A 16,626-nucleotide genomic window follows, 5' to 3' on the forward strand; every position below is an offset into this window, starting at 1 on the left:
TTTCCTCCTTCTACTTGAGTAAAGGATCTTTGTACTTAATTGGCCATTGGCTGTGGACACTGGTGAACAATAGACTGCAGCTGCTTTGAGCAAGTTAAACCTTTTGGGCACCAGGTGGCAATAAACTCCTGCAGTGGTGGAGGAAATATTCAGATCCCGTATTAAAAGTGCTGATATCACTGTAAAAATACTCCTTAACAAGTAAAGGTCCTGCATTTAAACTCAGCTCAGATTAAACAAACAGTGTATAACATGTTGATTAGTGATCTTCAGAGAGCATGTATTTGTTCGAGCAGAGAAGAGCCAGTTCTCAGTATATTTGAACTTTACCTTCAAATTATCTTGAATTGGCACAGGCATCAGTAATTGTCAGCTGCTTCACATGTCGGTGTATCTAATCATGTACCACAGAGGAGTGACAGCAGGGGAGGTTGATGGGGGTTGATGGGATTGATCAGTGTAAGTCTGACAGTTATGGCTTTAAGTCATGATTATCAACAATTTTCAAAGTTATTAGATGTCAAAACTCTGTATAAGCACATATAATACTATGGGGAAGGATTTTACAACTCTGAAGAGTTTTCACAGAAAAAAAGTATTAAATCTTGCATGACAAGAGACTGAAACAGTCAAGTCGCAAACGCTTATCAGGAATGTACACTTGTACCTTGGGCAAGTTGGTGCTTTCCTGGATGATGTGATGTGTGGCTGTAAAAAACTTGAGCCTGGTTCATCTTTTTAACCAGACAGATCCTGCAGTGTTTCCTGAAGCCCACTGTATATTGATGCAGTGGTCTTAAACAAATTACATGGCCTTTTATTTCATGTATTGCTAACTGGAACAAAAAAAAATGGAACATTACCAAAGAATGCTGTATAACTTCAAATTGTTTTAAGTATAACATTTACTTAAGGGGATAGTTAAGATTTTTTTTGAAGTGTGGTTGTATAGACAGTGTATTACATACAGGGGATGTCAGTCACTACACTTTCACTTTGGAGAAGCAGGCAGTAGTCCAACACAGAAGCTTAGCAATGTGTTGCTGTGGACGGGTCAGCAACAAAACCTATTTTAGCAACAAAAAAAACCATTTTGTTGCTGCCTTCCCCTCACAGCATTAAATGCTGAGCTTCCATGTCGGACTCCAGCCTGCTTCTCCAAACTGGAGGTGTGCCACCTGTCATCTACTGTATGTAATACACTGACTGTGGATAAGTTCCCCATACAACCCCACTTTAAAAAAAATCTGAACTATCCCTTTAAATGCATAAGCAATGCCTTCGATGCCGTCTGGCACATGCAGGCAAGGATGTTCCATGTGACACTTATGTCATGGCTGCTGAAGGTTGTCGGGGAGGAAATCTAAAATGAAAAAAAAAAATCATACCTACGGGCAATTTAGAGTCACCAATTAACCTAACCTGCATGTCTTTGGATTGTGGGAGGAAGCCAGAGTACCCGCAGAAAACCCATGCTGACACGGGGAGAACATGCAAACTCCACACAGAAGGGCTCCCCCACCCTGGGTTCGAATCCCCCACCCTGGCTTCAAACCAGGAATCCTCTTGCTGTGAGGCAACAGTGTGTGTAGTCTGTAATACAGGATATGCCTGCATAAAAATATCGTCTTGCTAAGCACAGTGTCTCAAGTTGTTTGAGTCTTAAATCTGTAATCAATCAGTCTTAAATCTGTAAACATTTTGTTTTTGTTAGGCACCTATTCAAATTTTGAAACTTTAAAGTGTATAAGGGCTTAGACCATTATGGTGGAAGTATATATGATGGCCATTCACATGTTCAATTATGTCTTATACATTGTTGCAGTGATTTTTTTCCCCGGGTTGTTACCATTTGTTACACAGATTTGGTACAAAATGTAACTATTTTTCTTTCTTTTCTTTTTTTTTTTTTTTTACCATTCATGAATTGATAAAAATAGTTTAATATCCCTCCAAAATACCACATAAAACACCAAGGCCTTGAAGAACACCACAGAAAAATCACAGATTTGGTAAAAAAAAAAATGTTTTTCACATTTGAAGATTTCTGCAAGAGTTGCATTTTTTTTGCCAACTGAATGGCAAGCACTTCTGTTCTGGAAACTACTGGTCTCTACCGAGACCCTCTTATTGTCAATATACCAATGAAAGCCATCCATACTCTGAACACCAGAGGTTTTTTGTTTGTGGCTGTAAAGTTTTGAGATGCAATTATTAGATCATTGTATACAGTCAAAATTAAAAATCTGATGTCACTACAATTAATTGGCTAAGTTAAGTTGAAGCTAAATTGATTTATCCTGAGGGATCCAGCTAAAAACTAAACTTGATAGGTGGTTGCCAGTTTGAAAGTCCAAGATGGCTGCCACAGAGACTTTAAAAATAGAAAGATTGGTTCTGAGGTTCATCAGCCTCCAAAGCTTTCCAAAAATGTATAGTTAAACAACTCTACAAAAATTTCCCAGGACATTATAAATCTGCCTATTAGATGAATCCCCACATTATCGACCACAAAGTGCCATTATATCCATAAAAATATATTTCAATTAATAACTGCTATTTTTCAGCACTGAGCTTTCAATTCCATGTCTGCAGATTAAAGAAACAAACACTCCTGGTCTGAGTGTTGTCATCCCTGTTCATGTCAGTCAGAGGAGTAGATGGAAAGAGAAGAAGCTCATGTCCTCAAATCTCCTTTGATCCATTCAAACACCATTTTGGCTACTTCTCTTCCTGCATCCAGGACAAAGGCATGATGGAATCCTTTATCACACAGTCTGAAATCTCCTCGTGGAAAGTCCTGCTTGATGTCATGATAATATTGAACAGGGCACCAGTGGTCTGTAGCTCCATAATAAAATATGAGCTGAAAATGGAAACACACAGATAGTGAAGTCTATTTCTGGATTGAATACACAATAACAGCTCAAATAAACCATTAACTGGTAAATCAAGCAAGCATGCTGTCTTTATGTCTCATGTGGCTTTTATGTTTTCAAATAATCACAAATAGCTATTAAGTGGAGAAACTTAACATTATGATTATACAGATGCAGCCACCTAGAATTTCTTGTTTCTCTGTGATGGGGCCCAGGCAGACCCGTGGTTGATCCCCGCTGGGACCTTGCTGGGTCCTTTACTGTCTCATGGCTGGAGTAAGATCCCCTGTGATGACTTAGTGAACGTGGGGCCAACTTCATACGCCCCTGAGTGTCGTGTAAAAACCAGTAGCAATGTGTTATCCATCACCAGGTGGAGCAGTGGCTATACAAGCTTAAGAAGTTCACTGCGCCTGAAATTAGCTGAGAGATCAGCTGTTCTCATCATATTTAATGTATCGGCTATGAAGAATTGTGCTTCCCACACAGAAATTATTATAATTACACCATGATGGTATCATGACGATCATGTCATGAGGATATAATGCTTTAGTGTTTTTTAAAACCTTGAAACAGATTGTGTTTATGCATGAAGCTTTAGTGAGAAGGCTGGAGGAGTTAATGACTAAGCTACCTTCTGTCCTGTCCATCACAGCTCGACGAGAGACATTATTCAACAGATCTGCATGAAAACTAAGGCAATAGGCTGCAGGTCGGAAATGAATGACATACAATAAGAAATAACTGAGTGCACGGCATTCATGTGAGCAGCAGATTTGATCTGCAGTGATACCTCAACAGGCTGGGACAAACTGACACAATGTGTTTATACAAAGAAAGAAATAACTTCATGTATTATGTTTGCCAAATTTACAAACAGCCATGTTTAATTACTACTATGTCGCAGACAGCGTTTTACAAAGCTTAGAGAGTTTCCCCCAAACTCAACAACTCATAAAACAGCATGATCCTTAAGGAAGTCTGGTATCTTTCTCCGCAGGCAGCAAGGGATCAAATTGTGGCTGTTACATTTGACACGTTTACTGTCAATACAGTTGCCTCCCTCATAAATACAATGTCATATAAATTCAGGTAAAATGTGCAGAGTGAAACATATGTTGCACTTGCAAAGTAAACCCTTAAAAACATAGCTGGCCCTAGACTTCTGGGTTTTCTGGGATTTTTGTTTGAGGGTTCTCATTATTGTAACACACTGCCACTTCACATGGCACTGAACCAACTTAAGTGCACATAATGTACAAATTACATGTACAGACTATTATGCAGAATGATCCATTCATCCAATCCAGAGTGGATTTCATATTTAATACTTTGTACACTGCCGGTTGGCTTAACCCATAAAAATATAGGCTACACTATGTAAATTTAGATCAATGAAAAAACAAGAAAAAAAATACAAACACCAACTAACACCTGTTGACATATGGCTTTTTAATGTAATGGGGAAGGTTTTAATCAGATTTCACTCCTGGGTCAAATAACTCTGCAGTAGTCACAGGAATTTATTGGCTCTAGCTCTGATCAGCACTGATGGAAACACCCAAGTGAACTTGGTAATTTTAGCCCCTTAAATCGGTAAGATGCAATGACATGCCACCACAAGTCTGCACCAAATTTGACAGAGAGACCCAATAAGAAAGATAAGAGATATATAAAAAGAAGTAACCATAGTAACATTTTTACTGGCCTTGCTGTCTACTGTTAACTAACCTATTTTCTGGCCTGTCCATGTTGTCAAAATGTGACACCAATTAAAAAAAAAAAAAAACCCACAAGGGCATGGTTGTCTGCTGTAGAACCGTGCACACAGCTCTAGTCTACTGGCAAAAACCCACTAATACCTGCTAACATCTGGTTAGAATATATGCAGATCACATTATCCTGCCAAAATTAATACATATATTTAAACGCTGGAAGATCCACTCATTACTAAAAGTGTATGTCATCAAAGAGAGAGCAAACTAATGGAATGGTCAAAGTTGTCGTATTGAAATTTAAGGTGTGCTGATGGATTCACATCATCAACTCATGCATTACAAGTAAATGTTCCACCTTAAAAGCTGCCAGCAATAGGTCCAATGAATTATTATTATAGTAAATTGTAGGTGGCTGCATCTGTATGGGTAGGCTTTTTCTTACCTTTTCAAGATTTTTCTCAATGGTCACGTTGTCTCTTTCCAGAACTTTCTTCATTTCCTGACCCCCCATATACATAGCATTAGCTACAAATAGAAACAAATCACACTGGTCTAGTCGTTGCTTCACTTCAAACATTACAGATATATTAAATGACACAGGCTTGCAGTTTAAAACCTCAGGAAAGTATGTTTTACAGAGTAGATGAAAAGATTTTTTTATAGGTGTTTTTAAAGGATTTTTTGGATGGGATTTTTTCTTTATCTGCTGTGAGGGTCCAAGGACAGAGGGATGATGTATGCTGTGAATCCATGTACCCATTGTTCTTTCGTTTTTGCATTTCAAAACCAAAACAGAAAAACAGAATAAACATCTTGTTTTTCCTATTTTAAAACCAGAACAGAAAATCGGGACAACAGAACAACAGAAATCACATGTTTAGTAGTTGTTGGGGTTTTTTTTGCTTTAAAATTGAAACAGTAGAACGTGAAAATCAAGTTTTTAATTTCTTTGTTTTGTCCTTGTGATATCTGGATAAATTTGGGAAATGCTGGGAGATCTCAATCTGTGTATGGGTCGTTCTTTCATTATTCTGTTTCAAAACAAAATGAAAAAAAACAAAAAATTAAATCTGTTTTTCCCGTTTTTCTGTTTTGGAAATAAAAATGGAAAAACCTGACTTTGATTTTTTGCAAATTCATTTTTTCATTAATTGTTTTGGACAAAAAGTAGAACTGTGGTGATCAGAGGTGGAAGTAACTTCAAAATAAAAGACAGGAAGATAAGATTGCCCGTAAAACTTATAAATATCCTACACAACTTTCCCATGTATCTTTTATTTCCACTTAACACCTGATGTTTTGCGCATTTTGAAGAGCTGCCTGCTATTGCTGTGAGGAACTTTTTATTCATAAAAATAGAAATAAAATGTTATGATCGCAAATTTTATGGCTACAGTAAAACTTGTTCAACCATAACGTTGCTGTTGAGGGACTAATAAGGGAAATCGTCACGCATATTGTTCCCATGAAGGACGTATAGGGATTCCCTCAAAGGTTGTGTTTTAATATTCATTCGCCGAATTGTTTGCAATAAAGTAATCGAGGATATAATAAATGATTGTGTGTGCTGCGTTGTTACTGTTTATACTGACAGGATTGTTAAGGTGGCAAGTAAGATTGTAGGAGTGCAGTTCACCAGTCTGAATCATATTTTTACCAGGCAGGCTCTTAAAAAAGCTGTGTCCATTCAGTCCCATAGTGACCATCCTCTCAGCTCAGAATATAACCTGTTACCTTCTGGCCAACGGCTGCAAGTTCCAACTGCCACAAAAAACAGATATAAAAACTCCTTCATCCCAGTTTCCATCAGAGCCTTAAACGACTCCTGTAGGAGGTAACTGCAAAGGCGTGTCTGTGAATTTAATCAAACAAATTGGATTTGGATCGTGTGTATGATTGTATATATTGTATGTGTATTATTGTATATTTACTCTGTGGGGTGGGAGTGTTGGCTCTGACTGACAAAATGTGGAACTGACTTGATGCAGACTTTATTTACAAAGGACAGATATTGTCTAAATCTCTCATAGTTAATTACCTGTGTGGTAAATGGATTATCCATTCTGGTCTGAAAGACTGTGAAATTGATTGACAGATGTGATTTGATACTGATACTGATCACGCCTGATCTCGTTAGATCTCGGAGAGACCTAGCCTGATCCACGGGTTCTCTCTAACTGGTATGCAAATCGCACATAGCACTTTGAATTGCACTTTATGAACTCTGTCCCCCACCCCCACCCCCATGCAAAAATACTTGTCTGACTGACGTATGCTCTTAGGTTTTTATTTTTATTTATCTGTGTGTTTTGTTTCTCATGCAAATGTACTTTTTGCAAAGGTACTTTCTGCAATTTGTTTATAATGCCTGTGCCTGCTGCAACCCAATTTGCCCATATTGGGACATAATAAAGTTGAAGTGAAGTGAAGTATACTGGGTTTCTCCATAACACATCGTTGTGTCAGTGAAGTTTCAAACTGATGTTTGTCCTTTTCACCAGCAGATGGCAGTAGGCCTATGGATTTATTTGCTGTCAATGAAAGCCTGGTTTTCTCTTAGTTTCTGTTGGATTATACAGACTTGCAGTTCTTCAGGTTATTGATGCGGACAATTCAGATTATATGCAGCATGTATTTACTTGTATTCTTTTATATTGTTGTATCACATAGGCCTATGCATTGTTGGCAGAGATGGGCAGCATTTTAATTACATGTATTTAAAATGTTTTATCGCCTACTATGACAATAGAAATGTCACACAAAAATACATCCTGTGCCTTTTTTTCAAAATCTGATTAATCGAAAAAAATCACCAATGATTAATCGATTATTTTTTAAAAATATGTAAGTTAGTGGCAGCCCTAAATGTATGCAACACATCTGATATTATATATGTATATATATATATATATATATATATATATATATATATACAGTACAGGCCAAAAGTTTGGACACACCTTCTCATTCAATGCGTTTTCTTTATTTTCATGACTATTTACATTGTAGATTCTCACTGAAGGCATCAAAACTATGAATGAACACATGTGGAGTTATGTACTTAACAAAAAAAGGTGAAATAACTGAAAACATGTTTTATATTCTAGTTTCTTCAAAATAGCCACCCTTTACTCTGATTACTGCTTTGCACACTCTTGGCATTCTCTCCATGAGCTTCAAGAGGTAGTCACCTGAAATGGTTTTCCAACAGTCTTGAAGGAGTTCCCAGAGGTGTTTAGCACTTGTTGGCCCCTTTGCCTTCACTCTGCGGTCCAGCTCACCCCAAACCATCTCCATTGGGTTCAGGTCCGGTGACTGTGGAGGCCAGGTCATCTGCCGCAGCACTCCATCACTCTCCTTCTTGGTCAAATAGCCCTGACACAGCCTGGAGGTGTGTTTGGGGTCATTGTCCTGTTGAAAAATAAATGATCGTCCAACTAAACGCAAACCGGATGGGATGGCATGTCGCTGCAGGATGCTGTGGTAGCCATGCTGGTTCAGTGTGCCTTCAATTTTGAATAAATCCCCAACAGTGTCACCAGCAAAACACCCCCACACCATCACACCTCCTCCTCCATGCTTCACAGTGGGAACCAGGCATGTGAAATCCATCCGTTCACCTTTTCTGCGTCTCACAAAGACACGGCGGTTGGAACCAAAGATCTCAAATTTGGACTCATCAGACCAAAGCACAGATTTCCACTGGTCTAATGTCCATTCCTTGTGTTTCTTGGCCCAAACAAATCTCTTCTGCTTGTTGCCTCTCCTTAGCAGTGATTTCCTAGCAGCTATTTGACCATGAAGGCCTGATTCGCGCAGTCTCCTCTTAACAGTTGTTCTAGAGATGGGTCTGCTGCTAGAACTCTGTGTGGCATTCATCTGGTCTCTGATCTGAGCTGCTGTTAACTTGGGATTTCTGAGGCTGGTGACTCAGATGAACTTATCCTCAGAAGCAGAGGTGACTCTTGGTCTTCCTTTCCTGGGTCGGTCCTCATGTGTGCCAGTTTCGTTGTAGCGCTTGATGGTTTTTGCGACTCCACTTGGGGACACATTTAAAGTTTTTGCAATTTTCCGGACTGACTGACCTTCATTTCTTAAAGTAATGATGGCCACTCGTTTTTCTTTAGTTAGCTGATTGGTTCTTGCCATAATATGAATTTTAACAGTTGTCCAATAGGGCTGTCGGCTGTGTATTAACCTGACTTCTGCACAACACAACTGATGGTCCCAACCCCATTGATAAAGCAAGAAATTTCACTAATTAACCCTGATAAGGCACACCTGTGAAGTGGAAACCATTTCAGGTGACTACCTCTTGAAGCTCATGGAGAGAATGCCAAGAGTGTGCAAAGCAGTAATCAGAGCAAAGGGTGGCTATTTTGAAGAAACTAGAATATAAAACATGTTTTCAGTTATTTCACCTTTTTTTGTTAAGTACATAACTCCACATGTGTTCATTCATAGTTTTGATGCCTTCAGTGAGAATCTACAATGTAAATAGTCATGAAAATAAAGAAAATGCATTGAATGAGAAGGTGTGTCCAAACTTTTGGCCTGTACTGCATATATACACAATATGTATATATAACATTATACATATTATTTTAACCTGTTAGTGTTTCTTGCAATGTCCCTCACAAATAAACGAATAAATACATGAATACAAACACCTTAGCTACTGTTGAACATTAGAATGTGATGAGGAACCTTCAATGTTCATATGAAGGCAAGTGAAGGAGCTGCTATGTTACATTCTAATAACCTTTCCTATTTTAATTTAAACTTTTTTATGTCAACCTCCCAATGAGGTGCAGTTTCCTCATTGCTGCCCTGTGCATTGAGGCCCTCCAGACTGGACTGCTACGGACAGAGTGTAGGGTGGTCCATTTGTATATGGACAAAGTGGACCTGTACTGGGATAACATAGTCTTGCAACAGTGAGCCTCAACAAATATCCACTTCATGAAAACTGGGATTAAAAAGTACAACTATGTTATCATTTATGACCTGGATGTGATTGCAAGTCCATAAAACCAAGCAACCGTATTGATGTCTGTGTTGTATTTGTTTATATAGTCCTATAGAATGATGCTAGCAGGATTGCCACCCTTACGCTCCTCAGTTTGTTTATACTTTGAATATAATCTGATGATCCAAACTGAATAATATTGAAGTGGCACAGTAATGACAGATTCAAAGGATGAAGATGAGGCCTCCGCGCAGTATGTGCTGCTCCTGAGAATCACCGGTCCAAACCTCCCGGCGGACACGTCCCCGGCAACGCTGAGCACAGCGAGAGTCTCCTGATCGTTTAATTTTTAATTCCAGCCAGGACAAAACAGGAGGGTTTTTTTTCTTGTATTCATTGATAAGTAAAGATTTATTAAAGATTTGTTATCAAACTGCTTGTGTTCCCCACTCCACACATGTTGTAGTCAACACAAGCCTGGCCTTAATACTAGTAACTTTAACTGGTACACACTACATTTTGAATCTGACATTACTGTGCCAGTTTGGATCATGAGATTATATTCAAGACTATGTTATCCCAGTACAGGTCCACTTTGTCCATATACAAATAGACCACCCTACACTCCATAGCAGTCCAGTCTGGAGGGCCTCAATGAACAGGGCAGCAATGAGGAAACTGCACCTCATTGGGAGGTTGACATAAAAAAGTTTAAATTAAAATAGGAAAGGTTATTAGAATGTAACATAGCAGCTCCTTCACTTGCCTTCATATGAACATTGAAGGTTCCTCATCATATTCTAATGTGCAATAGTAGCTAAGGTGTTTGTATTCATGTATGTATTCGTTTATTTGTGAGGGACATTGCAAGAAACACTAACAGGTTAAAATAATATGTATGATGTTAAATATACATATTATATATAATATCAGATGTGTTGCATACAGTTAGGGCTGCCACTAACTTATATATTTTTAAAAAAATAATCGATTAATCATTGATTATTTTATTAGATTAATCAGATTTTGAAAAAAGGCACAGGATGTATTTTTGTGTGACATTTCTATTGTCATAGTAGGTGATAAAACATTTTAAATACATGTAATTAAAATGCTGCCCATCTCTGCCAACAATGCACAGGCCTATGTGATACAACAATATAAAAGAATACAAGTAAATACATGCTGCATATAATTTGAATTGTCCGTATCAATAACCTGAAGAATTGCAGGTCTGTATAATCCAACAGAAACTAAGAGAAAACCAGGCTTTCATTGACAGCAAATAAATCCATAGGCCTACTGCCATCTGCTGCTTAAAAGGGCAAACATCAGTTTGAAACTTCACTGATGCAACGATGTGTTATAGAGAAAACCAGTATAAACGGTAACAACGCAGCACACACAATCATTTATTATATCCTCGATTACTTTATTGCAAACAATTCAGCGAATGAATATTAAAATACAACCTTTGAGGGAATCCCTATACGTCCTTCATAGGAACAATATGCATGACGATTTCCCTTATTAGTCTCTCAACAGCAATGTTATAGTTGAACAAGTTTTACTGTAGCCATAAAATTTGTGATCATAACATTTTATTTCTATTTTTATGAATAAAAAGTTCCTCACAGCAATAGCAGGCAGCTCTTCAAAATGCGCAAAACATCAGGTGTAAGTGGAAATAAAAGATACATGGGAAAGTTTTAGGATATTTTTAAGTTTATAGGCCATCTTATCTTCCTGTCTTTCATTTTGAAGCTACTACCGCCTCTGATGTCACCTGTCAACTTTTTGTCCAAAACAATAAATGAAAAAATGAATCTGCAAAAAACCAAAGTCGGGTTTTTCCATTTTTATTTCCAAAACAGAAAAACACCGTTTTTTTGTTTATCTGTATTTGTGTTTTTTGTTTTTTGTTTCAAAACAGAAAAACGGAAAAACGGATTTAATTTTTTGTTTTTTTTTATTTTGTTTTGAAACGGAATAATGAAAGAATGAACCATACACGGATTAACACAGGTCCGTGTACCATTTGTTCATTTGATTCAATGTCCAACAAAAAACAGATTTCAACTTCTATTTCAAATATTTCATTTAGTGTGCAGGTAAAAAATAGAACATTTTAAAAAACGGTCTCATTCCCCTTTTTTAGTTTGATATTTAGTCTCATTTCTGGGGCCCGGAAATTATAGCGCATACTTAAAGCCCCTACAAGGAACTTTGATTTTGAGTTGATTTTGGCGACCCTGTGGACAAAAGCGGTAGTGTTTTGCCGGAATGAAGTCTACATTTCTCATGAGCTCTAGCGCGTATTGTCGTAAAAACGTTTACCTTGCTTGCGTATGTGTTTGTTTTGGGGATGAATGAAACAACAAGACGGGAAAACTTTGCCCCCGCTCCTATTGGGGATCCCAGCTCACCTCTGCAGCGCCCCAGCTCCACCTCTCCGGCGTAAGCGCCACTGCCGCTGGGGTAAACACAGCGGCCGAACTGGTAAGGATGAAAGCCTGTTTGGCGAGCACTTCCACGGCTTCTTGGACTGAGTATGGCTGAGTATAGCTTATCTTCACACCGATGGTCTCATTTGCTGTTGTAGGTCACGCACAGACATCAGCAGAAACGAGAGACTTTTGCATATCCAGTTAAAAGTTCCTTGTAGCGGCTTTAATTTACTGTCGATACTGATAGTAGGCTGTTGTTAATTGTGGCTGCCTTGGAATCCCAAGGATTATGCGCTTGTTGCCGCAACATAAAACATAACTTTGACTCTGTGATATTGCCATTGCTCTTGAAGGCTCTGCTAGATCTACAGTGATCGGATTCACAGCTTCCAAATGGAATTTCTCGCTCCGCCTTAAATGTCGCATAACGCCTGTTGATGGCGGTATTCAGTCATTTTCAAGCTAATTCATGAACTGAACAATTGAACAAATACAGGGAAGATGCAATGATGAGTAGAGTGCAATTGTCCTAAATTTTGAGCATTTTAACTGTAGCATATTTTTATTATTGTCCTTACTCATGGTAAACTGCTTTTCAGTCTTGCTATTTCTGCCTATTTACTGTGGTCTTGTTTGCTCTGTCTTAAAGTTTTAAGAAACTAATACTCCAGTAAACAGGCGGTGTCAAAGGGTATCATAATCCTGACTTTTATTCTTTTTATTGTAGTAATTTTTTCTTAATGATCTCAAATAACATTGAGATCATTAAGAAATGATCTCAATTAAGAAATGGTCCAGATCACAAATCACTATACTTAGATTAGCCACATCTGGACTAGATCAACATGGAGAATCCAGAGACTCATTAAAACAGTTTCTGATTTGTGAAACCTTAATTGAGATCCAAATGAAAATGGCACATGGACCCGTGTACCCTTAGTTCTTTCGTTTTTCCATTTCAAAACCAAAACAGAAACACAGAATAAACATATTGTTTTTCGTTCTTAATTGAAATTCAAATGAATAAACGGTACATGGACCTACAGGGATTGCTGTAAAGCCCTCTGAGGCAAACTGTGATTTGTGATATTGCGCTTTATTAATAAAATTGAAAAAAACAAACAAACAAAAAAAAAACCCTCATCGTGGAAAAATGTATGTGTTGAGAATCAAACAGCAAAACTGACAGCTTGCTATGAACCTGTGTTTTTTAGCCAAACATTTTTCTGACTAAAGAACATGCAGCTGTGTACTTCTCAGTAGTCTGTATAGATGGTGGCATTCTATGTTTATAGCTGTATAGCAACACATCCAGCGAGCACTAACATTCCAAACAAAAAGTGAACAGTCAAAGAATCACAGCAATGAAAAGCAAAGCATAACCAACCTGCACAGTCTCCACTCAGCAGACCTACAGTAGGCTGGACTACAGTGTGGTCCATAGAGTGAATGACACGCAACACCAGTTTGGTTAAGCAGGCTTTGAGTCCTTCAGGCAGCAGAGAGAGCAGGAAGAGAGGCAGGTAGGCCACATAACGCAAGTGACACAACACAGGGGTCATGACCTTCCCCTGAGGAGTCTGAGCCATGCGCTCGATGGTGGGAAACAGCATGATGGCCTTTATAATCTCAAGGAAAAAACAACAAGGTTACATAGGACACTTCAGCTGTCTTAGATCAACATGACACAAAAAACAGACACATTATAGGAGGAACAAATTCACAGAGATATCAAACTTGTAAATTATGGAAATCCCCAAAATACAAAATGGAGTTATTCCATATGTTTTAAAGCGGGAGTAGGCAGTTTTTCTTTGGCGTTATTGGGCAAAAGTCCCATAATAACCTTTGAGCATATTGTATTTAAATTGTACTGAGAGAAAACTAGACCTCTGCACCTGCTCTGGGTTCTGGTTTCAGGTGACAGGAGACTTTGGCCAATCACAGGCCATTTCAGAAAGAGGGCATTCCTATTGGCTGTTCTACAAATGCAGATGTGCATGCATGCTCCTTTGGAGAAAGCCTGATTCAGTGATGGAGAATCCCACAGAGATAGTTGCTATTCCAGCACTGGCACCAACTGCCTACACTGCAAAGCAACCCAAGACAGGAAGACAACGTCTAAAAGAGAGTCTGACAATAAATGAAATAAATGTGTCAATATCAGGGGTGTTTCAGAAATGGAGAGAAAATGTTGCTAGTTTAGTTTAGCCTTCTGCCAACCTGAGCCAATAGGCCCTACTCCCCGCAGGATCAACAAACTTTTAATGGCATTAGGGCTGTCCCTTGAAAGTTGCAGATTTGAATCGTCAGTCAGAGACTTCTCAGCCCGCAGTCGACTGAGATTGCTTAAAGTCAAGCAGGTTTTTTTTGCTAATTAGTGTGGTTTGGAGTGTTCCTCTGGGGATATTTTGGTTCTCAGATTTTGTTGAGTGAGCTCCCTTGACTGTCGTGCTACTCTTTCGTGCAGACATGATGCAGCAGCACAGAGGAGAAGAAACTTTGCACCGTATGGCTCTGAGATAACATTATCTTCTCTTTTCTGGTAGTGAATTTACAGCTCACAGATACTTACTGGGTATCGCCACTGATTCCCTGAATCGATTCGGTTTTGATTCAAGGGGTCCCGATTCGATTAGGTAGTATGTGAAAGATTCTCAGAGAACTAATAGTGTAACATTTACAAGGAATTATTTTTTAAAAACAATAAATTCACAACAGGAATAAAACTGAATATTTTATAACTAACAACAGTAATATTAAAACAGCACAGTCACAACATAAACTTAAAGGGACACTGTATAACATTCAGTTGTTTATTGGCAAAAATTGATGTCTGCATTCATAAATATGTCATCATTGGTGTATTATTACCTCCACCAATAATCTGACTTATTCTCGTAAAAAGGAGAATTTTGGATTTGTTTGTACATTGTGCGAGAAAGTCGTCTGGGGGGGTTCCATAACGTTTCGCCATCTTGAGAATACATCCGCCAGCAAGGGATATACAGCAGCGCCTTCTGCGTTTTCGTTGAGAGCCAGGCCAGGAAACAAAATAAAAATGTCAATAAAATAAATCATATTCCTGACATCACAATACTGAGTGAAGTTTAGAAAGAATAAAGAACACAGACATCAGTCAGTATCAGTCCTCCTGTCCTCTCTGCTTCTCCTTTTGCTGCTGAGGAGATTCACTGCCTACAGGTCACATGACCAACAGTAAGTTTTAAGACACGAGACAAGCTGAGTTAAACAGTTTAACATCAACAGCTGTTGTTGTTTTAGCTTGTTAGTAACGATTTGCTATTAGCTGGAAAGCGCACGGTGCTTGTTTATAACATAATATTGGCGGCGGTGGATTAGAGACTGCGGACAGAGCAGAATTAAATATTACTGTACAACATGTTTAGTGGGCGGCACGGTGGTGTGGTGGTTAGCACTCTCGCCTCACAGCAAGAGGGTTGCTGGTTCGATCCCGGGCGTGGGAGCCCTTCTGTGTTTGCATGTTCTCCCCGTGTCAGCGTGGGTTCTCTCCGGGCACTCTGGCTTCCTCCCACAGTCCAAAGACATGCAGATTGGGGACTAGGTTAATTGATAACTCTAAATTGTCCGTAGGTGTGAATGTGAGCGTGAATGGTTGTCTGTCTCTATGTGTCAGCCCTGCGATAGTCTGGCGACCTGTCCAGGGTGTACCCTGCCTCTCGCCCAATGTCAGCTGGGATAGCCAGCTGGGATAGCCAGCTGACATCGGGCGCCCCAGCGACCATCCAGCCCCCCCCGCGACCCTCAAGAGGATGAAGCGGTTAGAAGATGAATGAATGAATGAACATGTTTAGTGCTGATCAGGTGTATTGATAAAGTACTGGCTTTTCCCGAAAGGAGGTTTTATTGCACTCACAGTAACAAGCGTAGTTTTCAGCTCAAGTTATCTTCACCTCTCTGTCTACATCGCGGCATCTTTACTCTGTGTTTGTGTGTGTCTGTATGTGTGCGTAAAAGTGGCGCAGCAGCCAGGATGCACAGACAGCAGGAGGAGACGCTGCAGCATGATAATAAATTATACCCAAATGTAAAAAAGTTACTTAATAGTTACAGATAAAAGAGCAGGTAATATCGGAGCTTCTCAATGCTACGGTCGTTCATAACTTAGTGCTGCAGCTCGTTTACTATCGGCGAGGTTAATGGGGTTAAAGCTTCACGCATCCGTGGAAAAAAGCATATAGTAAAAGATCGATCTCGGATTTATGAATCGATATCGGGTCATTCCAGTGAAGATCGATTTAATCGGATGAATCGATTATTTCAACCCAGCCCTAAACACCACATAGTCTCTGGCTTTTGTTTGATATCTGTTGGCAAATTGTTTTTTGCACATTTCAGAACAAAAAAAAGAATCGCGAATATTTGTATTAAACAGCTGAATGTCATTTGACTATCTTAATCTTGACTCGGGTACAGCCCTAAATGACATAAGATTGATAAATTAATTTATGGGAAATGTTGGGTTACTGTATGAAGCGTGTACATATGCCCATGGTCGTCTGGTAGGAGGGGCTTATGACAGAGAGGAGAGAGTGGCAGGAAGAGGGTGTACTTTCAAATTATGGCGTTTT

The 16,626-nt window shown here is 39.0% G+C and overlaps 1 protein-coding gene across 2 annotated transcripts in view; it reads right to left on the reverse strand.

Annotated features, from left to right (window-relative positions):
• Positions 1-94: 94 nt before the first annotated feature.
• Positions 95-16,626, reverse strand: part of ldah (lipid droplet associated hydrolase) — a 42,892-nt gene continuing 26,360 nt past the window's right edge. For both annotated transcript variants that reach the window (XM_049596319.1, XM_049596320.1), the window contains 3 exons: positions 13,401-13,641; positions 5,040-5,122; positions 95-2,866 (listed from right to left, as the gene is read on the reverse strand). In XM_049596319.1, coding sequence (XP_049452276.1) covers positions 2,678-2,866; positions 5,040-5,122; positions 13,401-13,641 — 513 coding nt within the window. In that variant the 3' untranslated portion in view covers positions 95-2,677. The remainder of the gene's footprint in view (positions 2,867-5,039; positions 5,123-13,400; positions 13,642-16,626) is intronic.

This window comes from Epinephelus fuscoguttatus, linkage group LG14 (assembly GCF_011397635.1).
Source record: "Epinephelus fuscoguttatus linkage group LG14, E.fuscoguttatus.final_Chr_v1".
Classification (NCBI taxonomy): Eukaryota; Metazoa; Chordata; class Actinopteri; order Perciformes; family Serranidae; genus Epinephelus; species Epinephelus fuscoguttatus.